At 42.3% G+C, this 24,352-nt stretch overlaps 2 protein-coding genes across 6 annotated transcripts in view; one reads left to right on the forward strand and one right to left on the reverse strand.

Annotated features, from left to right (window-relative positions):
* The first annotated feature begins 1,127 nt into the window (after positions 1-1,127).
* Positions 1,128-10,428, forward strand: LOC114550160 (HMG box-containing protein 1-like). 2 transcript variants are annotated; one of them, XM_028570746.1, is made up of 13 exons: positions 1,128-1,230; positions 2,344-2,447; positions 4,132-4,233; positions 5,313-5,508; positions 6,891-7,017; positions 8,050-8,161; positions 8,293-8,402; positions 8,623-8,779; positions 8,879-9,023; positions 9,122-9,240; positions 9,438-9,621; positions 9,766-9,907; positions 10,174-10,428. In XM_028570746.1, exons 1-13 carry the CDS (start codon positions 1,184-1,186, stop codon positions 10,189-10,191), a joined length of 1,563 nt encoding a protein of 520 aa, XP_028426547.1. In that variant the 5' UTR covers positions 1,128-1,183; the 3' UTR covers positions 10,192-10,428. The 2 variants fall into 2 exon arrangements, with proteins under 2 accessions (XP_028426547.1, XP_028426548.1); XM_028570747.1 differs by lacking the exon at positions 1,128-1,230 and adding an exon at positions 2,143-2,197.
* A 5,017-nt stretch (positions 10,429-15,445) lies between these two features.
* The window catches only part of ptprz1b (protein tyrosine phosphatase receptor type Z1b), a 75,498-nt gene continuing 66,591 nt past the window's right edge, over positions 15,446-24,352 (reverse strand). For 3 of the 4 annotated variants that reach the window (XM_028570282.1, XM_028570281.1, XM_028570283.1), the window contains 8 exons: positions 24,201-24,347; positions 18,068-18,161; positions 17,856-17,929; positions 17,638-17,766; positions 17,380-17,529; positions 17,138-17,280; positions 16,878-17,013; positions 15,446-16,652 (listed from right to left, as the gene is read on the reverse strand). In XM_028570282.1, the coding sequence (XP_028426083.1) occupies positions 16,509-16,652; positions 16,878-17,013; positions 17,138-17,280; positions 17,380-17,529; positions 17,638-17,766; positions 17,856-17,929; positions 18,068-18,161; positions 24,201-24,347 (1,017 nt within the window). In that variant the 3' untranslated portion in view covers positions 15,446-16,508. The remainder of the gene's footprint in view (positions 16,653-16,877; positions 17,014-17,137; positions 17,281-17,379; positions 17,530-17,637; positions 17,767-17,855; positions 17,930-18,067; positions 18,162-24,200; positions 24,348-24,352) is intronic. The other variant, XR_003691618.1, reaches the window with a different exon arrangement.

Here is a 24,352-nt window from a genome sequence, read left to right on the forward strand (position 1 = left end):
TAAAAGAAAATATATATTTTTTAATGAACGGTAGACATGCACACAGCCATATTTTAATTTTCTGGTTTAAAGTTGGTGGTCAAAATGTATATAACTGGAATGGAACTGTTTAACGATATGGAATAGTTCATATGTTCTCATTAGTAAGCCTCATCTTAGTAAACTATTGAATATTCCTATTTAAGAATGTGTAATTGTAGTTTTTGGCCACTGAAAAACAATTAACATGATCGCTATGTTATAAATATTTTTGTTAAATATTTTCGATTGCTTCAGTTTGATGATTATTTATTACAATTTATTTTATTTCATATTGATTTAATTTTTGTGAATAATTGACCAGAAGTGTTGTAATCATGTCTAACTTGACGTGTGCCGCCTTGATGCAGTTCCTTACAGTGACCACTGGAGGGCAGTGAACACTCACAATTCTACTACTGCCAATGGTCAGCTCCACCAGCATCAAGGATCTCCTGACCACAATACTGTTCATACTCATCTTTTTTAACCAATACTGATGTTACTCTTTATTATTATTTTATAATCATCTTCAATGATCAAGTATCAATATCAGGGCCAAAAAAGTGTACTTTTTTATTTATTATTATCAAGTCATTGTAAAGTTACAGTACTTCTACATGGGTACAATAAGGGTTACAAACATGTGTCTGAAACACAGGAGAAGGCCATTGTCTTTGACTAGGTTACTTGACTTAAACTACCTGTTGTACTAGTTGCACCGCATGTGTGGCAATTGTGCTGAAGGCTATCTCTATGTTTTTAAACCTTATTTTTATTGTTCATTTTATCATGACACACCAGCACTACACTACATGCTTTTAGTCTGAATGTGAATATTGTATTATGAACATTTCAGTTCTTTAAATTGCTATTACATAATCGGTTTTGTGAGATACTAGTTTTCTTTTTTAACCTATCTTGTTGATACGAAATACTGTAATTACTCTAAAAAGAAGCCAGGTTCATTATACAGGAGATGAGATGTTTTTTAATTGTCACCGGTGGTACTTTCGGTTAAGCCATCTTTCATCATTTTAACCCACCCAATGTTTTATTGTTGTGGCGATCATAATAAAGAGAACGAGCTGCACTGAACTGACCAATGAGGACGTGATGAGCTGTAGAATAACATCAGGTTTGGCCAATAGGCTCGCTGGAGAAAATGTGTTTATACCAGCCCCCTTTACCCGTACTAGGCGACTGTTTTTGGTGAGTTGAGATAAGTTAATTTAAATATTTATGGGGTTTAAAGCGTTACATTTAAGACGTAATTACACCAAATGAATGATTTACTCCTGAACTGGGCGCACGTGTAATAATGTTAAACTGACAACGTTTAATTTTGGGCTTAAATGCAGTTTCGCTGCTCTCTCCGCGAAGCTTCATTGTTGACGAGTTGTTTTGTTGGAACTACATTTGCGCAATAGAATGGCTCGTCCATTTTAATGTACTTAACCATGTTTTCACACCCCGAATCTCTTTAATGTCGTTTATGGGTCCGGTAAAACACAGCCGCTAAAGCTTTTTTCTCGTTTTCGTCGACGTAACTTCAGTATTTAGCTTAACGGCGCTTTTGTTTCGTGACAACAAAATAACGTTGCTTCGTCTCAAGTTTATCGACGTGTAAAACGTTGACACGAGCAGCATCGAATAACACTCGGTAATGTCATACTGGTCAGTGTGTTCTGCCAAGTTAATGTCGTGCTTTTTTTTTCTTTTTCTTAGTTTTCTTACTTCGTTTGAACTACTTCAAATGTATTATCGCTGCCCTCCTCTGAATGAATGGACTTTTATCTGCGCATGCGTGCAGGATCTAAAGTTTATAAACAAGAAATTAGTCACATGACAAGAATATTGTGAAATATAAGACTGAACACGCTCTTATGTTTACATGTTTAAAACGGAATATTTCTACATATTGTTTACAGTCATATCCATTATCCATTAAAGTGAACTGGCAAATAGGCTGGAGCTTTGAGAATGTGTCTAAACTTAGTGTAGGCTATTATTATGTAACTAGCCCAGTGTTACCCTATATAACCCCCACCATTTATAGCCTATACATTGGGAGGATTAACTTTCCGTGTGTGTGTGTGTGTGTGTGTGTGTGTGTGTGTGTGTGTGTGTTTTTGACCTATGGGAGTCTGAAGTATGGCTAATGTTGATACAGATGCCGGTAAGGTTTAGAGTTACCTGTGTGTTATTATTTCTACCTACAATATTACCTATATGCTTCAATTTGATCATTTACTATCATGCTAATGAAGTGAGACGTGTTGGCTATAGAGTATGTACAGTTACTGAACTGTCTGCATGTTTCAGTGCCTGTGTGGACATGGTTTGGGAGGTGGTGACCCCAGCTGTGCCGTCCAGTGAACCCATACATCACAACGTGCGGCGTTCTGAGCCTGAGGGTGAACACACAGGTACGACAGAGCAGTGCACTGCAGCGTTAACTTGCATCGGTACTCAGTGTTTCCTTTAGGATTTTATTAAGCAGTGGGGGCAGGTCTGTCCGAACACAACCCCGGCCAAATGTTTTACGTATGAAACGGAACTGACACTTCGCTGCAACACAAACAAATATATGTATTCAACTCTATTAACACACAATGAGGCATATTTTCAGTTGTGATTGAACTGTATTTTTTGGAGGAACTATAGGGCACTTAACATCTACAACAGGTCTACACTTAGAACGGAGCCACCGCGGTGACGTTTTTGGTGGAGCTGTTCGTTTAATGGTCGACTCGGAAGAAAGCGAACGTTTTGACAATCAACTACATCAACACAGCAGTATGTGGAGTTAAACTGGATGGGTCCAATAACCTGTGAATAGTTGTACTTGTTGTTAAATTGCAATGCGAGCGGCATTATGCATTATGTCGGCAGGATCATTTAAAAGCCCTATTTCTGATGCCGTGGTGGCAGATATTTTGCCATGTCGGGCCACCGCTATAAAATCAACATAGAGGAAACACTGGGTACTGTATAATTACTGACACAAAACTCTTCAAAGGGTACTCCAGTGATTTAGTATTTGACTCCATACAGTTGTAGGACTTACAAGAGACAGATTAAAATGAATGGTCAAAATCAAAGCAGCAGAACCAAAGATATCCAGACTTTGAATCCCTAGTATGAGGCTAGATTTTTATTAAAAACACTCATCTATAGCATCTTTTGTTAGACCCTACCTGCCTGGTCGACATTTGCGTCCTTCAAACTCCACGTAAACCTCTTGTTTGTAACAGGCATTCCATTAAAACATGTAGTTTCCCAGCCCAGGGCGTAATACCTTTGTGACATCATAAGGTGTTTTTCTTTTTTCACTTTGGAAAGCTTGTCCAGAGCTACAGAAGACATACAGCTGAGTAAACAGAACTTTCCTTATCACTACCAACCAACTGCCAGGCTAATCTCTGAAATTGCAAAAGCTGTTGTTTGCAAGCCTTATTATTTTATACTAATATATAATAATAGGCAATGTGTTGATAATGATATGAAATTATTAAGGCAAATGTATTAATCTAGCACATTTCATACCCAAAGGCAACCCAATGTGCTTTACAGAGTACACAGAATAAATCAAAAAACAAAACGAAAGACACAAGCAAATGCACACTGAATTAAAAAACATAGAAAACGGGAACTGCAAGCAGTTATGACGGGGTCCAAGCCTCCCCGGCGCAAGTCGCCCCCGACGACCAGCTGAGTCCGCGAAAGTCTAACCCAAAGGGTGACGGCGGCAAGGCAAACGTCAGGGAAAATTGCACAGTGTGAGCTGAGAAAATGAATTAAAGGTAATTGTAGGAAGGTGGGTCTTTAGCTTAGATTTGAAAGTAATCAATCATTCAATCCACCTTCGATTTGATTTGCATTGAATTGCATTGAGTTTAGAAAGTTGTTTGTTTATTCAATTCACCAACGTGTTTTACTATTACTGTCCGTACTAAAATACTTTGCAATTCTACTCAGTAACTCACTATGTGAACCTAATGTATTATAGCTAATAAAGGCAACTGTAATTAAACAAATACATCCTGTAAAACTAGTCGAGTGTGCTCCCTCCGCTGTGATCTGGTGTCTTGTGTCTGGTCTTACCTTCAGGAGTGATGATGGATGCTGATGGAGACCAATCACTGCTCTGCTGTGAGGAACGCCTCCCCTCCTCACCTGGCTTCCCCACCAGTGACAGTTACATGGAATACGGTAGGCCTAAATAAGGCACGGGCATGCACCGGGCTTAATACAGCAAATGGATGAATAGCTTGAAGTTTGTTTGCTTTTCAATTCAAAGACTTCATTTCTGAACCATTGATCAGTTTCATGTGCAATATCGGTTATTATTCACCGCTGCTACTTATATTCACACTGCTTATTTATGTTCATACTGTATTTATGTTGACACTGCACTACAATAGAGTGTATGGTTGGGGAGGTGGCAATGTAAAAGTATGAGCATGCATGAGTGTGGTTTAAGATTCTGTGGAGTAGAGGAATCCTGTTACTAGTAGGAGTTGTACTCTGATTGGAGTATGAAATGACACAGTATGCTGGTATATGTATTACCTCTTGATGGAAACAATTAAAACAATTATAAAAACCCAAAAAATAAAAACAAACAATCTTTTTAACCTAATCTTACTTTACTTCTCCTTAATGTTTTTATTTCTTACTGTAGCAGTGTTATTTTATCAGGGTTGTCGCAGTATCTTAAAAAGTCTAAAATTTCAAAATCAATATTTCAGGCCTTCAAAAGTCTTAAATTCGCCGTTCTATTGTGTTCTAGGTCTTAAATCATTTTAAGCAGGTCTTAATTTTCCAACGTCCATGGAACGCTGCCTCTAATGCTCTTTTTGTATTATTATTGTTGTGGCTTTTTCTTTCGCTAGTCCAAATATAATTTCGCTGTATTACAACTACAAATGAGACCAACATGCAACTTATATTGCAGCCAATCAGCTTTCATGTGATTGGCACGAGTCTCTTTCGGGTTGTACCACAGACATAAAACAGATTTTATTCTTCAGCTATGGGAAAGTGCAAGTTTAGCGATACTTGGCTTGATGAAAACTTTAGGGCTTAGTAGGTCTTAAATTTCATTCATGATGGTCTTAAAAATTAGACTTGGTGAAACGTGGTGGGAACCTTATTGATTCGCTCTTTTCTTACTCTATTTCTTTTTTTTAAATCTTGAATGTGACTCTGAGCAACTGCAACTAAACAATTTCCCTGAGGGGAATCAATGAAGTATTCGGATTCTGAAAGTGTTTGTTTTCTCCTCCTAGACGACCTCCCAGACCTGCAGGAGGTTCAGGAGGAGGCGGAGCCAACAGCACCACCTGTCTACCAGGTGGACGTGGTTGTGTCCCACCAGGAGCGACGTGCGCACACCCAGCCTCCTGACACACACTGGCTGACTCAGCTGGCTCACATCGCCACCGGACCTCAGAGCCCACTGCTACAGGAGTCTCCTCACAGCAGGTACCTGCGCTACCTTCTGAAACACTCAGGAAGTATCAATACAAATAATATATGGTTGTAATGTGTCACAGATTTAAACAAAAAAAATAACTCAAGGTCCCCAGGCATGAAAATTTCACTTTATGAGGTTTTTTAACATTAATATGAGTTCCCCCAGCCTGCCTATGGTCCCCCAGTGGCTAGAAATGGTGATAGGTGTAAACCGAGCCCTGGGTATCCTGCTCTGCCTTTGAGAAAATGAAAGCTCAGATGGGCCGATCTGGAATCTTCTCCTTATGAGGTCATAAGGAGCAAGGTTACCTCCCCTTTCTCTGCTTTGCCCACCCAGAGAATTTGGCCCACCCATGAGAGAGAGAGAGAGAGAGACATCATGGCTTTCAAACGAGCAAAGTGGCAGTTGGTCAAGGCCACACCCCCACCTTGCCCCCCCCCCCCTCCTCCTCAATAGCATTTAAAGCTACAGACACAGAAATGGCACATACTAAGGAAAGCTCATTGTGGGACTGGCTCTAGTGGCTGTAATTCTGCACCAAGGCTGAATTTCGGGAAAGAGACTTCAGATACAGTATTAGGGGACCACTAAGGTCTATATAAAAGAGACTTCAGATACAGTATTAGGGGACCACTAAGGTCTATATAAAAGAGACTTCAGATACAGTATTAGGGGACCACTAAGGTCTATATAAAAGAGACTTCAGATACAGTATTAGGGGAACACTGAGGCCTATATGAAAGCATCCAAAAAGCACTATGTCATGGGACCTTTATAACCCGTCTGTAAATTGTTGTTTTTCCACAAATTCATTTAACTGTTTAAATATATGTTCTGTAAATCTTTTTTAAAATCTTTTTACACAATTCTATTTCACAATTTAGTTTCAACTCCCTGCCTGATATATATATAGTATATATATATATATATATATATATATATATATATATATATATACTGTATATATATATATATCTATCTATATATAGGAATATCATTCTGGTGACCACCTTTATTGGAATTAATATTTTTGGTTTAAAATGTCAAATCTAAGAACTAACACTCTAAAATAAATGGCTGAAAACATGTAATTTGGATGTTATTGTAGAATGTGAACTATTCCTCAGATTGTAAAAAAAAAAAAAAAGTCAGAGACAAAACTGAGGAAATTACCTTGGTTAGCTACAACCTAGCTTTGAAGCTTTTAGCCTCAATATTACAGGAACACCACTTCTTCTAGATCTGCCGTATTACACCAGCCCTACTAACTGCCCCGGTGTCATTCTGTCCTAGATAACCTACTATAGCTCTTTGGATTCTCTGTGTTGTTGGCTATCGGTGCTACGCACTCACAGCCTCCATTCCACTCACAGGCCTGTGTCATTTTCAGCTCCTCTTCGGTCTGCCTCTCCAGCGCCAGCAGCAATCTACATTCCTACTCTCGGCCTCCTCCCCCTCACCCCAGCAGCACCCCGTCGGCCCCCAGAGGTCATGGCAGGGAGCGTCGGCGCACCAGGGTAGAGCTCATGTTTACCTGCTTCCTCCCTTTGCTTTATCATCCCTCTCTCGCTGTCATTAATGTGAACACAATATCTGAAGAACACAAAAAGTATCTTTTATTACGTTTTAACCATAGACTGTAAAAAAAGAATGGACGAAACCTCCGGGTCTGAAAAGTGAAGCCAGCGCAGAATCTGCCTTAAACCTGCTTTGTAACTTCCAGGAGGGGGCGACTCCACTGGTTGCAAAAAGGAGTCTGATTGTATAGAAGTCTATGGGAAAACAAGCCTACCTTTCACTTGATTATAACTCAGTAATAACGAGTTTATGTCCTTAATCACTAGTTTCAAGTTCTTCTTCCATACAGCATGTCAATCATAACAGAGGCTTAGCAATCACTAACCATGGCGCTGTGTACATTAAAATAGACCTGAACTTGTTTTTTGGGTGTTGTCTTTGTATCTTAAACTTTGACCCTCTCTGTGTGTTCACTTCACTGAAGTAGATTTTGGTCGCCTAAAAGTGTCTAGTGAAGTGTTCGGTAGCACCAACCAAGCTATCTAGCTAGTGCTAGCATTAGCTGGTAACTTAAGGGAAAGTCTGCCAATTTTTTCTGTGTACGGCCGTTCAAGCAGATGAATGGCCCCAGTACCTGCAACTTTCCCTCCTTGGCATTTAGCTTAGCACAGTGCCATTGAAACCATAGACGACAATGGTTTAGCCGCGACAACTTCCCCAGCTTCAACCTTTCGTCCAAAAATCGTCACGTCCGGTAATAAAAAAACAAAACAAGATGGCGTCGGCCAAATTGCAAAACTCGAGGCTTCAAAACTGCAGTCGACAAAACCAATGATTGTTGCTACGTCCACTATTTTTTACAGTCTATGGTTTTAACTCACTAAAAGTGACTCCCCTCCAACCATGTGCCATAGAAAGCTGTGTGTCAATAATGAGCTGCTGCTGCGTTTGCACAAACCCACATTTCGTGGCTCATGGGTAGCTGCTAAATCCTGAGTCGTGCCTGACGCTGATGCGTCATGTTTCCACAGAAGAGCAGTGAATGTGGTTCTGCAGTGTCGACCAGATCCTCTCTGTCCGATGACGAAGACATGGGCTGGAGCTTCTCCTGTCCACCCACGGCCTGGCACTGCTTTCTCAAAGGTAGAATCCCTTTTGCTGCCACCTCACACTGGGTCATTGCTTTGTTTTTCCCTTCTGTTGGGAAGACATGCATGTGAGATTTTATCTGAGGCTATTGTTTATACCTCAGAGCAGCTATTCTCTGTCATCAGGCACTCATCTGCGCTTCCACCGCGGCTCTAACGTGGAGTGGCAGGACGTCGAGGACCTGGACTCGGCTCCGGAAGACTCCGGTGATGAGGAGCAGCCCAGATCTCTGAAGGTGCATGATGCGAGAAGCTTGGGGCTGCGCTTAGAGCGCCAGGCCTCGGAGCTCACAGTGTACTTTTTTGATTTGGTGTCCATCTTAATGCAGTGTGTCTGATCTCTGTGGTGTTGTATGTTTAACAATCGCAGCTGCAATCTGTATCACTTAAGTGGAGGAAAACAGGAATAAAGTAATGGCACGTAAGGAGTAAAACGAACTGCTTGCTCTCATGCAGAGTTACGGCTCTGAGGGTCTGCAGCTGGTGGAGCATTCAGAGATCGTGTTGTCCGGTCAGGCTGTCCTACAGCTGACCTTTGACCCCGGGGCAGTCGAACATGCGCCCGTGACCGCCCAGTGCCAACTTGATCACCCCTTCTACGTCAAAAACAAAGGTAGGAGTGATGATGATGATGATGATGATGAGAAAACACGGCAACCGTTGAAAACAACATTATACCGATTTAATTGCACTCCGTCTTACTTTCTGTCAGGGTGGACGTCATTTCACCCGAGCTTGACCGTGGTGCGTTATGGGATACCGTGCTATGAAATGGAGGTGGGAGATGTGTGCCTTCCTCCAGGACACCGAGACGCCAAACACACTGACGACTCACTGGTCTTTGACACATTCAAGAGGTAAAATAGGCACCTGTTCTGAACCTGAAACAGCAAAAGGCCGATCAGCAGATAAGTTAATGTGTGTGTGTGTGTGTATATACACATATCTTCCTCAGTTATGATTTCACTCCTCTGGACTCCTCGGCGGTGTACGTGTTGAGCAGTATGGCCAGACGGCGGCGCGCCTCGCAGTCCAGTGGAGGAGCCGTTTCTCCAGATAGAGACACATTACACGGTACTATACTTCAAATCTTCAGATACTCCGCTGTGTGAATAAGCAGATACATTGGCTACAGGCATCAATCAGTTTGCAAAAAACAAAAACACACTACCAAAATGAGCAAGGTTGAGGATGCATTTTATATATATATATATAAAATTAAATTAAAAAAAAGCTAACCTGTCGATTGTGGATCTGCATAAAACCTGCAGACACCCCGAGTCCCGGTCACTCCCACTCTCCTCGTCAAAAGCCAACCAAAAGCCAGCAGGCCAGCACCGCAGGAAGTAATAATGCCACGCCCAATAGGTGCAAGCGGCCAATGAACGCCTTCATGCTGTTTGCCAAGAAGTTCAGGGTGGAGTACACCCAGATGTACCCAGGCAAGGACAACAGGTAGGTGTGCTCTGTGTCTACACGTGTGTTGTGAAGCCGTGATGCGTTTAAATGTTTATTTTAAGGTAACATATGTGGTGTGTGTGTGTGTGTGTGTGTGTGTGTGTGTGTGTGTGTGTGTGTGTGTGTGTGTGTGTGTGTCAGAGCGATCAGCGTCCTCCTTGGGGAGCAGTGGAAGAAAATGCGAAGTGAGGAGCGGCGGACTTTCACCGTAGAGGCCAAAGCCCTTGCAGACGAACAGAAAAGACTCAACCCAGACTGCTGGAAACGCAAACGAACCAACTCTGTAAGGACACGCACACACACACACACACAATCATGACTTTGCGTAGGTGTATGACATAGGTCAATGGCGGCCGAATGGCGATGATAAACGCGCTATAAAAAGACATTATGCGTCTTGATAACACGGCAAAATGGCATACGAATTGGCGTGTTATACATACGCCACTTTATGAGATCAGTCTACACACACACACACACACACACACACACACACAGCTTAATCCAATGCTTTATACTGCTGTCTAATTTCTCCTCTGTGTCCAACAGGGTTGTCAGGGAAATTAAGAATGCAGACAAGAAGAGAGAACGACCGACACAGCCTGTAGGAGTACACAACACACACACACACACGCACACACATACACACCCACATGCACACACAGAAATGACAAAGAACAGAGATGACCTAATACACTGTTTTAATATTATCTCTTGTTAACAGCAGACCTTTCTTGATCCCCCACAGTGAGGATTTGATTCAGTTTTTAAAGATTCTCACAAAGAGTAAAAAGAGCAACAGTGTCTGTTTGTTTATAGAAGCTGTCACTTCCCTCTGTAATGCTTTTAACAAGTGCTAAATTTAACATTTTAAAGTGTTATAAATCATTATCTGTTTATAGTCATTATGACAAGTTATAAATCATTATATTTTAATGCTACAGAGCACTGTAGCGAGAGGACATTTTTTTCCCAAACAAAATTACAAAGCAGGTCAACCAGGTTTTATTTATGACTGGAGTTCATCTCTCCATAAGTGATTTTACAGAAATGTGACAATTCAAAAAGAGATTCTGGTCATTTTCAGTTTCTCATCATGAGCTTGAAACAGGTGGAAGTTGTGGTGCTGTAGCATTTTAGGTAAACTAGAGACTCTAGCTATTTTACCAAAATTATATATTATATATAAAGAAATATATAAAGTATTTTCTTGCCTGTACTACTTGCATTTGCACTCTGTGTATTGCACAAGACTACGTATTTTAACTTTGCTTCTGTGTAATTTATCATAGTTATCCATCAATTCCTTAAGAGAGAATCAGAATCATAACTTCTCCAATTTATAACTATGTTTTTAACCATATATTTAAGTTAAGAGGTTATAAACAGGGGCAGAATCCCTTCACTTCTTTGGAAGGCTTTTATTTGGAAAAAAGGAAAACAGTGTGAAGTTTTCCTAACAGTTGCTCGAGAAAGTGACAGCCATTGTAATATAGTAACTATGTAGAATATAGGAACAATAGCATTTTTTCACTATGTCATTTTTTGTTTTATGGCTTTTATTTGGGAATTAAAGGTCCCATGACATGGTGCTCTTTGGATGCTTTTATATAGGCCTTAGTGGTCCCCTAATACTGTATCTGAAGTCTCTTTTATATAGACCTTAGTGGTCCCCTAATACTGTATCTGAAGTCTCTTTTATATAGACCTTAGTGGTCCCCTAATACTGTATCTGAAGTCTCTTTTATATAGACCTTAGTGGTAACCTTGCTCCTTATGACCTCATAAGGAGAAGATTCCAGATCGGCCCATCTGAGCTTTCATTTTCTCAAAGGCAGAGCAGAATACCCAGGGCTCGGTTTACACCTATCACCATTTCTAGCCACTGGGGGACCATAGGCAGGCTGGGGGAACGCATATTAATGTTAAAAAACCTCAAAGTGAAATGTTCGTGCCATGGGACCTTTAATATGTATTGTCGCAAAGGACATCAAATAACATCAAATGTTACAAACAATTGCCATTATAGCAGCAGGATGACACAAAGATTTGATTTGGAAGCTACATCTCCACACCTGAAGTGTCCTTGATGCTAACATCTTCATGTGCCATAATACTTATGTTTTTTTGTTTTTATTTTTTTATCAAAGTACAGTATGTTTGTGTATAATCAGTGACATTAATACAGGGGAGGCGTGATTGAGCTTCACTCAAGACGTTTCCAAAGAAAGATGGCTTCCACTGGCTTTCATGAAATGGAAATAAGTTTTTCTCAGTGTTTGTTTGTTTCCCTGACAAAATCAAATCCAGCAAAAGCATAAACACCCATAGTTGTTAGGCTGTTGCTTGAGGTTTATTTACCAAAATGAGTTTTAATAGCTTTACTTTTTGTCAAAAATAGGAAAATATTATAAAAGCATTTTTAGGTATGTGTGAACACTGAAAAATGTTTTGTGACAGGTAGGAAGGGGAAGAGACCGATGAGATTAAAGGGCATAGGGAAGTTGATATGGTCACAGATGTTGCAAACAGTGAACTCATTGCCATAGTAATTTGATATAATCAGAAATCAGAAAAAACATAAGATGTTGCGTTTTAAATGAGGATATTGGTGGACTTGCACACTGGAATAATGTTGCCATTCAGTTCTCGATGATGAAGGTCTAGGGAAATGTTTGCTAATCGATCCTCATGCAGTTTGAGTTTAAAACAAAGACTGTCAACATGTCCGAGCCCCTCAAAATGTACTTATGGGTACAATGAGACATGAGGCTGAAAATTGATATTGAATTAAAATGTTAACGCTTAAAATGAAGCCTACATGGCATCATGGCTGTTTTTTTTTTTAATTTGCCATCTATTGTGTTTAAAAAATGTCCAGAACCCCCCCTTTATACTTGAACCAGCAAGATAGTAAAAATCCTACCCCAAATATAAACCCAGCCTCGCTTATGTGATATTATGTCAAGTACCGACAACCTCTGCAAACATGGAACATCATTTGGAAAGGGACGGGGATGTGGGAGCCCGGTAAGAGCGTGCGCCCCATGTAGGTTGACTCCTTTGCAGCGGCCCTGGTTCAAATACGACCTGCTGCCCTTTGCTGCGTGTCATCCCCCCATCTCTCTCCCCCTTTCCCGTCTATCCACTGTATATAATAAAAGGGAAAAAGACCCCAAAAATAATAAGAAAAAGAAAAAGAAACATCACGTGAAAAGGGAAGTTCTATCCATGCAGAGTGTAAAGTGAAGGCAGGATGGGGATCTTATTAGGGTTGAAATGCTTGACAGTTCTACAGAAAGTAAAAAAATAAATGAAATAAAAAATACACCCAGGGTGGGCACTCGTATTCTCACTGCATAACGAGGTTTATACTTAATGCACTATATACACTTTATCTTATGTGACTGCTACAGTATAATGTGTCTTGACAAATAATATGATTACATAGAAATATATATTTTTGGTTTGGACTTAATCTTTGTTAACCTTCCGTGGTCTTTACCATCATGTCATGTACAGGTTGATCAGGGGAGACAATGCAATACAATGTATTATAATATAAATAAAAGCATGATACATCTGTAATCCAATTTGTTCTGTGTATTGTATGTGTTGAGACGGTTTACGAGAATGAAGGTACAAAAATAAGTTTGGGTCTAAACAAGAACATTTTTTATTTTTTTTCCCCTCCTGGAAAAAGAAACAAGTTTAAAATCATAAACAAGGTTGGAAACAAATCTTAAATGGTGTCGCTTCAACCTGTTGCTATTTACATACTGCACCAGTTCGTGGCTGGAGATAAAAAGGTATAGACATTAAGCTGCTACTTTAATCATAAAAGGTAAAAAGAGATAACATTCCATTAAAACTATGAACATGATCAATATATCCAGGCTAAAATGATCAAATAGAATCCACACAGTTATGCTGTATATGTGTAAATGACTAGAAAATCACTTCTTTTATATAGTAAAATAGAAAATATATAGAGATACATTATAAACATACATAATTTGGCCTTATGATGTATTCAGGGATATTTACACAAAGAGTTCAGACATTATGGTTAGATCTGGTTTGAATCGCGGTTTGGCTCAGTAACAGCAGCCTCTGTGATTTGTGCCATTTTGCATCCCCAGATGAAGTAGACAAATGGTACAGAGTGGACGCAAAACAGGCACAGATAGAAGCGGCAGCATTGTTTGAAAGTGATTCAGAGGTTGATTGTTCACAAGGGAAACAGCTGGACTCCCTCATAATGAAAACAGTCGTAGCTAGTGGCACAGCAATGCAGACGAAGTCTCAGCTTCTCACTTTCATTTCTCAGTCGGTGCAGTCAAGGGTTTAACAGAATATCAGTACGTGCAGCTGTTTCTTTCCACTGATTTGTCTCAACGTTTGTCTCTAAACACTAAATGTTTGCAAAAATATGGCAACTGCCTCAGCTAAATGATGTGCTGAATTTCATATCGCCGATTCTAATGACTGCTAGTTCATGACTTAACAGGTTCGCGGGGGCCGTCGCCTTTGATACTCAAAAAGATGGATTTTGTGTGGATTGCATCTTACAAAACATCCAATGACATGTTTCCCCACTCCGAAATAGAAGAAAAAAAAAAAGAACAAAAATCACAGCTCATTATTTTGGCATATTAGTCACACAGTTTTTGTATCAAAACAGGTTTAAAGTACAATAACATGAATTAGAAAAGGCACAGGGAACCAGAGACCATGGAGCCAGTGGCAACAAGACATGGACAGAGCAATTCAACAGCAGTCAATTAAGTGTCACTAGTGAGGCCTTAAGAGATTTTGGTTATTCAAAATATTCCTCTAAATAAGGATACGTGGTAGTTTGAGCCCCAAAATGTGCTGGTTAACATTGAAGTCATCTTGTTGTTCTACTATCATTTGCATCTAATATATTTCTATTTGTTTTGCCTGTTTGCCAATTTCAATTTTTATTCATATTCATGTCTGTCTTTTAGAAGACTGAGTGATGAAAAAGGCAAAGAGACCACTAATCGAAGAAATAAATGTTAATGAAAGATTAAAAATAGACATAAGTTAAGAATTTAAGGTAGGTCTGTTGTTGGAATTAAACAGCTGACTCCTTTCATCATTAAGAAAAATAATTTCCTATGAAATGAGAAATTCATTTTAGGTAGAAATTCTTTGTGATGTTTTTTTTTTCTTCACATTTGTTCATTTCAAATTCACCTCCAACGCTTTTTGGCCTCTCCTCTCTGCAGCTTCAGGCTCCATGCTGACCAGCAACAGATACACAGTTGGAAAGTTGGTTGGTTCTTGTTGGAAAGACAGTGAAGCGTTTTTGGTACAACTTTCTAATAAGGAACCGGTTACAAAGAAATTGCAACTAATTGCTTTATTAATGGCTGATAAATCATTTGCAATTTTTTTAAATATATAGATTAGTTATCGGGTTTAGCAAAAATCCCATTGGCTTGTGTTTGTCCTTTCTACTCGGTAAAAATGCAGTTATACAGTACCAGTCAAAAGATTAAACATGCTTATGGGAAAACGTGTCCAAACTTTTGACTGGTACTGTACATCTTGGTAATTCATTAAAGTGATATTATGTAGGAGGTATCGCTTACCCCTTAATTCTACCAGGAGCCAGACGCTCCGCTTCTGAGATGCTCCCAGCGTGGTATGTGTGGCGAACGATGGAACAAAACCACGGCCCAACCGAAACGCGGCGCATCTGGTTTGTAAACAGCGGTCACAGTTGGCCCCTCCTCCCTGGCTAAATGAGCCAGAGAGAGAGAGAGAGAGAGAGAGAGCAGCGGTGGTCGAGCTAGAGAGTGAATGAAGAGAGGGAGCGCTGCACAAAGCAGTGAATCAGAGGAATAAAACGGTTTTTTTTTCTCTGATTGTTTCACAGCGTTTACGCTCCAAAGCACAAATAAACACAGCCATACCTCTGCGGGAAGGTGCCACATTGCTAGATTCAGTGGGAAGGCAGAGCTTCATCTGAGATTAAGCGGCAGTATTGGAAATCGGAACTGGCTGCCCACCCTGCACGCTGTTATTGGCTGTGGGGTTACACACCCACATGGGGCTCATAGGCTTTTTGCTGACGCCCATAAACGTCCCACACTCAGCAAAATGAGAAGAAAAGAGAGAATTATTATTTTTAGTAGAGAACTACTTTTGTATTAATCTATACACAGTTTTTTTTGTAAAATACTTCGTTATATACCCTTAATAAATGCTCATCGAGTTCTCACTACATTCTTAAGCCATTAAGAACGTAGTTATAATTTGACTAAATAGATTTTGGTCCTTATTGTCCAAATCCCTTTTCCAGAAAGAACTGTCTGAGCAGTCAAAGGGAGTTTAACAACCTGGCAACACAAACATTGTTTATTTAAAGACCTATCATGGATCTATGAAAAATGAGTACTTTATTTATCAACCATTTATATCTCAAATGAAATCCTTTATAAGCAGTGCCTTATTAGAAAGTGGTACCTTTGCCCTTTTAAAAGGATGAGTCACGTCATGGCCGGTTGGTCACTGTGTCCGACATGAGGGTTAAACATCAGAAATAAGCTCTGCGCCTGGTGGATTCTGGTAGCTCAGTCTGCTGTGCACGCTAACGCTGACAGTAAGACACAGTGAGTAAAGGTTAGCACTTTTAATGACCTGTCTAAACCTGCCACACGCCCAGCGGACACAGCTATGAACCACAGACACAGAAATGGTGGTGTTCATCCTCTCATCGCATGTCAGACTAAAACCCCAGTCACCACAGCACTCAGTCTGTGTGTGTGTGTGTGTGTGTGTGTGTGTGTGTGTCTGTGTGATGCATATTTTCTGTGTATGTGACATGTTTGCGTGTTGTTTTTTGCCTGTGTCTACATGAGTGACTCCAGGCTCTCAGCGATGTTGGTCTGTCCCAGTGGTACCGATCCGTTGGTTTCTGGACTCTGCAGGGCTCTCTGGTCTTCCTGGCTGCTCACCACACTCAGCACAGCTCGGTACAGATACTGGTACTGCTCCTGGGGGGGGGGGGGGGGGACAACACAGCTTCAAGACTGAACCATATGTTATGATAATAATAATAAAAAAAATCCCCCTTATGAGCTCCTTCTTTCTACATTCTTAGGAATGTCATTGGGAAATGGCTGAGGTGAAGTTGCTCTCACCTCATTGTCACGTTAAAGTTCTAGTGTTGACGGAGATAAATGGGAGCATTACTGTGAGAGGATTTTGTGTGTACTTACTAAATCATTAAAAACCCCAGGCCTCATGAGGTTGGTCATCCGTGCCACCTGGTAAACGTCTACCGCTCCCTCCTCCTCTAGCTGACTGGACAGGGCCGTGAGGGCACAGAACAGCCCTGATGTAGCACCTCCCAGCCTACACACACACACACACACACACACACACACACACACACACACACACAGATTTGCAAAGAATGAACAGATTTACCCTCGCAAAGAATGAACAAACTGAGTGATCCCGTCTATCGTGTACTTACGGGTCGTGTACGATTGTGGGTCTGTCTGAATGTCTGCTGTGCTCTCGGACTGTGCTGACCAGATCAAAACAGTTCCTAATGGGACTGTCTGGGTTGGGCCAGCAGGCGGCGCTGTACTGACGCACCTCCAACACATAATTGTTCTACACAGAGGCCGAGAAAAACAGAAAGGATGGAGTGAGATGTGTGAGAAAGATATATATATGTACAGTAAAACACAGTATACTGTGTGTGTGCGTTACCTCTGGAGAGTCCACTGTAAAGTCCTGCACCAAAAGTCTCTCGTCATTGGACAGACACACATGCTCCTCCCCCGAGTATGACACAGTGAAACCCTCAAAGCTCATTGGCTGGTCGTTACTGGGCCAGACACAAGACTCCCCCTGTTCACTCTGACATAAACAGGAAAAGACGTAAGAGTGTGTGTGTTTGTATACAGTTATTTTTACTGTACTGTGTGTGTGTGTGTGTGTGTGTGTGTGAGTGTGAGAGAGAGATACCTGACAGTGTGTGTCTGGCAGACGGACAACAGTGTGTGTGCCGTGTTCCCAGACCATTCTCCAGAAATCTGCCACCGTGCTGCTCAGAGGAGTCTGGCTCACTATGAACTCCTTACTGTGGTGATGTCCCTGTGAACACACCGGCAGCATCAAAACCATCCAGCCATTGTTTTATCGGTGTCTTAAGATCTGCAAAAGTGCCCTCTAGTTTGTCTTACCATGACGTAGGAGGCGTTTATGTACCCGGTGGAGTTTGACTCGGCAGCGGTCAGACACACTCTTGATCTTTCCACTATAGAAAAACACAGAGACAAGAGTCATATGGTGGCGCATCGCAATCTACCACTTAGGGCTGTGATCATGTGTCTGTGGATGAAATGGTAAACCTTTCACAGCTCTGCCTGTGGGTTAATGAACCAGCCGTGCTTACCAGGCATCAGAGCTCTGGCTCGGTTCCTCTCAGCATTGCCGTCTCTCAGGGCGGTGCTGTAGTCGGCGTGCTTGGCCTGACGCTGACTGATCAACTGAAACGCAACAAAAAGAGTCATGTAACAAAAGTTACATTTGCGTGATAATAATATGACCATAGTGTTGGTTAAATGCCTAAAAAGTAATAACATTTAAAAAAAAAAAAAGGACAAATTAGAATATAAGGGCATTTTCACACCTATAGTTTGTTTGCTCTGGTCCGAGTCAGTTGGTGAGTTTGTAAACTTGGAGCGATTTCTGATTGGTTCGGTTTGGTTTCGCACGGAGAAAAAATCCAAGTTACCGAAATGCAATGTCATTACAAACCACGCAAGAACGTTCACTCCTCTTATTGGTCCTCTTAAGAAAGTAAATACAGGAAGAAGGCCCTGTGTCCCGGACTGTAAAGAATTCAAATGTCCACACAAGTCTTATACTTGAAAGAATCCCTTGTATTAAGCAAACGTGCAGGTAACATACAGGCAGGCTAAAACTTAACTCTCCACAACTCCGTGCGTCTTACGTTACAGGCGCCACGTGTTTACGTGCGTAGGGACGTAGCAGAATGTCCTTAAAGGTATCCAGCCACATTTACATGGGCACATTATATGACATCTCCCTTTTTAAGTTTTGTTTCTTTCTCTGAGAATAAACAAGAATCAAAAGATATCCTGACTGTTCCTATAACTGAACATTTGAAAGGTACTGCATTTGATTAAACAGTAAGGCACTAGTATCAGTTGACTTAACTCATCAAACATAACTCATGCATTATAGTAACGAGCATTATAACATCAGCTCTCTTCATAGTGTCAATAAACTTGTCAGTCCACAGAATGAATCAAAAAATGAACAAAACAGCCACACCATCACAGCGAACATGTGATTTTCCGTCACAGGTTCAACCTTTCAACAGGTTTACTCAGTCTACCAGACCGGGTATGGACCAGTCCAGTCTGTGTGTCAGGCAAAGACTGTGGGGTCAGGCTGCTGCGTGGCAGCTCCTTGCTGTACTCCGTCTGGAGTAAGAGGATGTGTAGCTCCAGCCGCCAGAGGAACCTGTTGCAAGTGACGCCTGTTGCGTCTCAAAGTTGCTCCCTGGGGTGTTTCAATGACAAAGGAGCGTGGTGTGACGCTGCCTCCAGAGACAACGGCAGGTGTTCTCCAGGCTTTCTGATGGTCCAGCTTCATGAGGACAGGATCACCTGGCTGTAAAGAAGGCAAAGGCATAGCTCCATGGCACTGATTAAAGTAGAACGCTTGTTTCCCTTTTTCCAACGCATCCGTGGTCCTGACAGTTTCCAGATCAGGCCATTGGGGCTGTAGATTTGCCTCCAGTGTTGGAAGGGTTGTCTTTATCTTCCGGCCCATGAGTAGCTCTGCCGGGCTCACGCCTGTGGTGGTGCAAGGCGTTGACCGAAAGCACATGAGGGCGAGCAGAGGGTCTTTCTGCTTCAAGATTCTTTGAGCGGTCTGAACACTCTCTGCATGTCCGTGAGGGTTGTGTGGACTTGAGGTGATGTGTGTAAAGTCAAACTCTCGTGCAAAGTCTTTAAATTCCTGGCATGAAAATTGAGGCCCATTGTCAGACACAACCTCGTCTGGACAGCCAAATCTGGCAAACGCTGCCTTCAACTTCAAGATTACCTGCGAGGCAGTAGTCGTCGGCAGGTGAAGTATTTCCAGAAACCGGGAAAAATAGTCTGACACGACAAGGTAAGTGTGTTTGTCATGATCACACAGGTCCATAGCAAGTCTCTTCCAAGGCCGGTCAGGTAAGGGGGTAGAGATGAGAGGTTCCTTCCGCTGGCTGGGTTTCATCTCACGGCACAGCTGACAGGACTGGACTTTCTGATGGATTTCTGATGAGATGCTGGGCCACCATACAGACGCGTGGGCTCGCTCTCTACACTTTGTCAAACCCTGGTGTCCATCGTGTATTCTGTTGAGGATGTCTGTTCTCAGCACATCTGGAATCACCATACGGCTGCCTCTGATGATGATCCCATTGCATTCAGATAATTCAGCTCTCATGGGAAAATACTCCCTGATTGCTGCTGGAACATGGCCTATGTACTCTGGCCACCCTGACTTTATGTACTGCAACACCAATTGTAGGTTACAGTCTGTTGCTGTAGCTGTCTTTATGGCCTCAAGCCTACGTGGGGTTGCAGGCATGGCGTCAACAACGGCTGCTATGTAGCACGCTACGTCAGAGTGAGTGTCAGTCTCCTTTTCCAGGCACTGTAGTGGACTCCGTGAGAGTGTGTCGGCCACTGTTAAGGTCTTCCCTGGTGCATATTCGGCCATCGGTTTAAATCTCATAAGTCTCATGAGTAGCCTTTGGCACCGTATTGGCACGTTGTCCAGGTCTTTCTGATTCATGAGTGGAACCAGAGGTTTGTGGTCGGTGACCAATTTGAAGCTCTCAAGGCCACACAGGTACTTTTCAAATCTCTCACAGGCCCAGACACTCACCAAACACTCCTCAATCTGTGCATATCTGGTCTCGGCATCAGACAGACGACGTGAGCAGTATGCCACAGGTTTCCAGTCCCCTTCGTGCAGCTGCAGTAGTACTCCGCCTATGCCATAACTGCTGGCGTCGGCTGAGACAGCAGTGGGGCGGCTCACATCGTAGAACTTCAGGACTGGAGAAGTGGACAGGATGTCTTTAATCTGCTGGAACGCTTCCTGCTGAGAGTGGTCCCATGTCCATACTGACTTAGACTTTAACAGGTCATAAAGTGGCTGACCCACTGTAGACAAGTTGGGAATGTATTTTCCTAAGTAATTAAACATGCCATGAATCCGCTTTAGGTCTTGCACGTTCTGTGGTGGTGGGAGCTCGCGGATTGCCTCGACTTTGTCAGGGTCAGGTCTCACACCTGATTTGTCAATGACTTGGCCCAAGAAGTGAAGCTGGTCCTGCTTGAACTTACATTTTTCTTTGTTTAACTTCAGGCCGGCTGACTCGATCCTTTCCAGCACCTTGCTGAGACGCTGGTCGTGCTGCTCTGGAGTATCTCCATACACAAGGACATCATCCATGAAGATAGCCACGCCTTCCAGTGAGGCCGGTGAGGGTCTCAGTCAACGGAACGCGATGAGCAGTGTGCACTGTGTATGGCTTGGCGTCATCTCTTAACAGGATTTTAACAGGCTCGGTTTTGAGTGTTCCATGCTCACCGAATGCTTTGTCGACTTCTTCGACACGTTTCACAAGCCCCATCATTGCTGTGACTCTGCTTAGCAGATTGTTTGCGTTTCGGCCACTGATGACATTTACTGGAAAAGAGTATGGCTTTCCTTTATATTCTATGCTGGCTTGAAACTTTCCTAAACAGTCCAACTGACCACCTGGGCTGCACAGTGCGACATTAGATGACTCCAATTTCTTGTTTGGAACCAATTTCTTGAACGTCTCTTCTCCCATAATGTTTACATCTGCACCCGTGTCAATTTTAAATTTGACCGGAGTTGTTCCAATTGTAAACTGTATTGTCCATTGTTCATCACTTCTGTTTTCATTGGTGACTGCACCCAGGAAGTATGGTGTCTGTGAAACAGTCTCTGTCACTTCTCTGACTGATTTACTGTAACATTTCTTTTCCCAGTGACCTTACATTTGTTGCATGTAGAGTTCATGGCTGGGCACCTTTCCGGATCTCTGTGTTTCAGTTTTCCACATTTTCCACATTTCGAGTCTCCTTGATCATTTTCTCTTTTTTTAGGTTTCCACCTGGGATTTCCTCTGCCTAATCCTCTCCCGCGGATTTCCTGCACCGCTGCGTGCGACTCACCCTGCAGGTGAACTTGGAGTGCAACCTCCTCGGACTGGCGAACAGTTGTAATGGTTTGGGCAAGTGTAAGATCAGCCATTAGCTGCAATTTACGTGACAGTTCTTCGTCCAAAATGCCCACCACAATGCGGTCACAGATGTGTTCGTCCTTGTTTACACCAAAGTTGTGACAACTCGTACAGGGCTCTGATAAACATTTCAGCTTTCTCACCGGGCCGCTGCAATCTCTGATGAAAGCAGGCGCGCTCGTGAATCACGTTGCGTTTAAGGTAGAAGTATGCGTTGTATTTTCCCAACACAACGTCAATCTTCTTCTCATCCCCGTCCGTCTCGAAGGTGAAAGACTTGAAAATGTTTTCAGCCTCAGGCCCCATGGCATAAATCAGCAAACTGACCTGCACTTCGCCGTCCTCTTTACTCAGTTTAGTGGCCAACCGAAATCGCAGGAAACGTTGTTTCCAGTCAGCCCATTCATTTGGACGATCAAAAGCGAAACTTTCCGGAGGATGAAACTTGGCCATCTTTTCGAAGAAGCAATGTGTCCGTCAAACGCTTCTGACACCATGTAAAGAATTCAAATGTCCACACTATGGGTGTCCCCGACTAAGGATTTACACATTCGAATCAGAATTGACGAATCTTTCTATAGTCGACTGTGTGTGTGTTTGTAAATGGGTTGGGAGGGGCACGACACTAGTCAGCAGGAGGGTAACATGTAAACCGCAGGCGCGTATGGACGCGTATTTCGCATCCGCCGCATGCATAACCGTCTCTCTTTTGGGAACTGTGTATCCTGGCTCAAGTGTGCGCATTAATTCTTTATAACCTTCACCGTCCCAACATTCACTGGCCTCATTGTGAAACGAAATAAACTCTGCAATTTTGTCCCTGATTTCTCTTTTCCTTTTCTCGGGCAATGGCGGTCTCAAATCTAACTTTCTTTGAGTTAGTTTTGGCGCAGCTCCGGTACTACTACTACTACTACTACTACTACTACTACTACTACTACTACTACTACTACTACTAGATTGAACTGCTGTCGTCAGTCTGATACTGTGGGTGGATCTAGAAAAAGACTAACATATTTTAAGTCCCAACATATGATATTGCTATTTGTAAATTAAAAGCGCCATTATATATGAAAAAGTGAAACGTCTTTATTGGTAATAAACTTACCCGTTTTAAGTGGAAAGCCATGTTTGTTGTTGACGAGTGGTAGGACATGAGCTGTTGGCACAACTTGCATTTTACTTTTTTTGGATCATCTTTTACCATTTGAAAGTGCATCCACACTTTAGATTTTCTTTTTCCAGACATTGTTAAGTAACGTTAATCTCCTCGTCTGATGCTCCTCGTATGACGCGGATCAGGGAAAGTGAAACTTAAATCTTTCACAGGGGTGGTTGGATTTACACACACGTAAAAAATATTTATTGAACTTTTCTTTCTTTCTTTTCACGTTTTTTTTTTTACAGCATTATCATAATTAAAGGCTGTATATAACTTAATATAACCATACAAAACCAGTAGTTCTGTGTGAAATTAGACATTGAGCACCCCCATATTGCCAAAATGGTATGATCCTCGTTTCATAATAACACCCGCGAAGATCCGACTGTGAGATTGGTGGTCGAATCAGGCTCCGCATATCGATGCATCGAATCTTCGACTATTCGGGGTCACCCCTAGTCCACACAAGTCTTATACTTGAAAGAATCCCTTGTATTAAGCAAACGTGCAGGTAACATACAGGCAGGCTAAAACTTAACTCTCCACAACTCCGTGCGTCTTACGTTACTTACACAGCAGAATGTCCTTAAAAGGTATCCAGCCACATTTACATGGGCACATTATATGACACGGACTAGTGCGTGTTTTCATTGTTTTGCGACAACGTTACCACGTCTGCTCTGCTCACCGAGATGTCGCTCTGCTCTGACGGTGTCTGTCTCCAATTTCAGCGGCGGCTGGTTTGACCGCGGAGATGCGACAGATGCAGTCTATTTCTGTGAGAGAAACACCGAGAGCTGCTACAGTTTGCATGATCTGCCGCATCGCAGATTGCTAAGCACAGCTGGCCACAGGCGACATTAGCTCGGACTTGCTACACATACAGTAGTTGGTGCGGTACGAGGTGCGACTGCTGGGTTCCCACCTGCTCAAAGGAATCGCACAAAGTGGGAAAACAAACTCTAGTGCGATTCAACCGAACTAAATGAGACGTGTGTGTGCGTGTGTCTGTGTGTGTGTGTGTGTGGGGGGGGGTGTAAATCCTTAGGGGACATGCTATACCTTGAACTGTTTGTCCATGCGCGTCCTGCCTAACGCCCCAGGGGTTAGAAGGTCAGACACATAAGTGTGGAGGAGGTCAGAGGTCACCGAGGTGCCACGGCTCAAGATGGCCTCCACCAGAGTGTCATGGATGAACACGTACTGTTCCTACA

This window comes from Perca flavescens, chromosome 23 (genome assembly GCF_004354835.1).
Source record: "Perca flavescens isolate YP-PL-M2 chromosome 23, PFLA_1.0, whole genome shotgun sequence".
In the NCBI taxonomy this organism is placed as follows: domain Eukaryota; kingdom Metazoa; phylum Chordata; class Actinopteri; order Perciformes; family Percidae; genus Perca; species Perca flavescens.

What these genes read in the sequence shown, in the direction of transcription:
- LOC114550160 (XM_028570746.1), top strand. Translation starts at nt 1,184, where the DNA reads ATGTGTTTATACCAGCCCCCTTTACCCGTACTAGGCGACTGTTTTTG. An exon ending in GTACTAGGCGACTGTTTTTG is followed by an intron (nt 1,231 to 2,343) that starts GTGAGTTGAGAT and finishes TGCATGTTTCAG; the next exon opens with TGCCTGTGTGGACATGGTTT. An exon ending in AGCAGCCCAGATCTCTGAAG is followed by an intron (nt 8,403 to 8,622) that starts GTGCATGATGCG and finishes GCTCTCATGCAG; the next exon opens with AGTTACGGCTCTGAGGGTCT.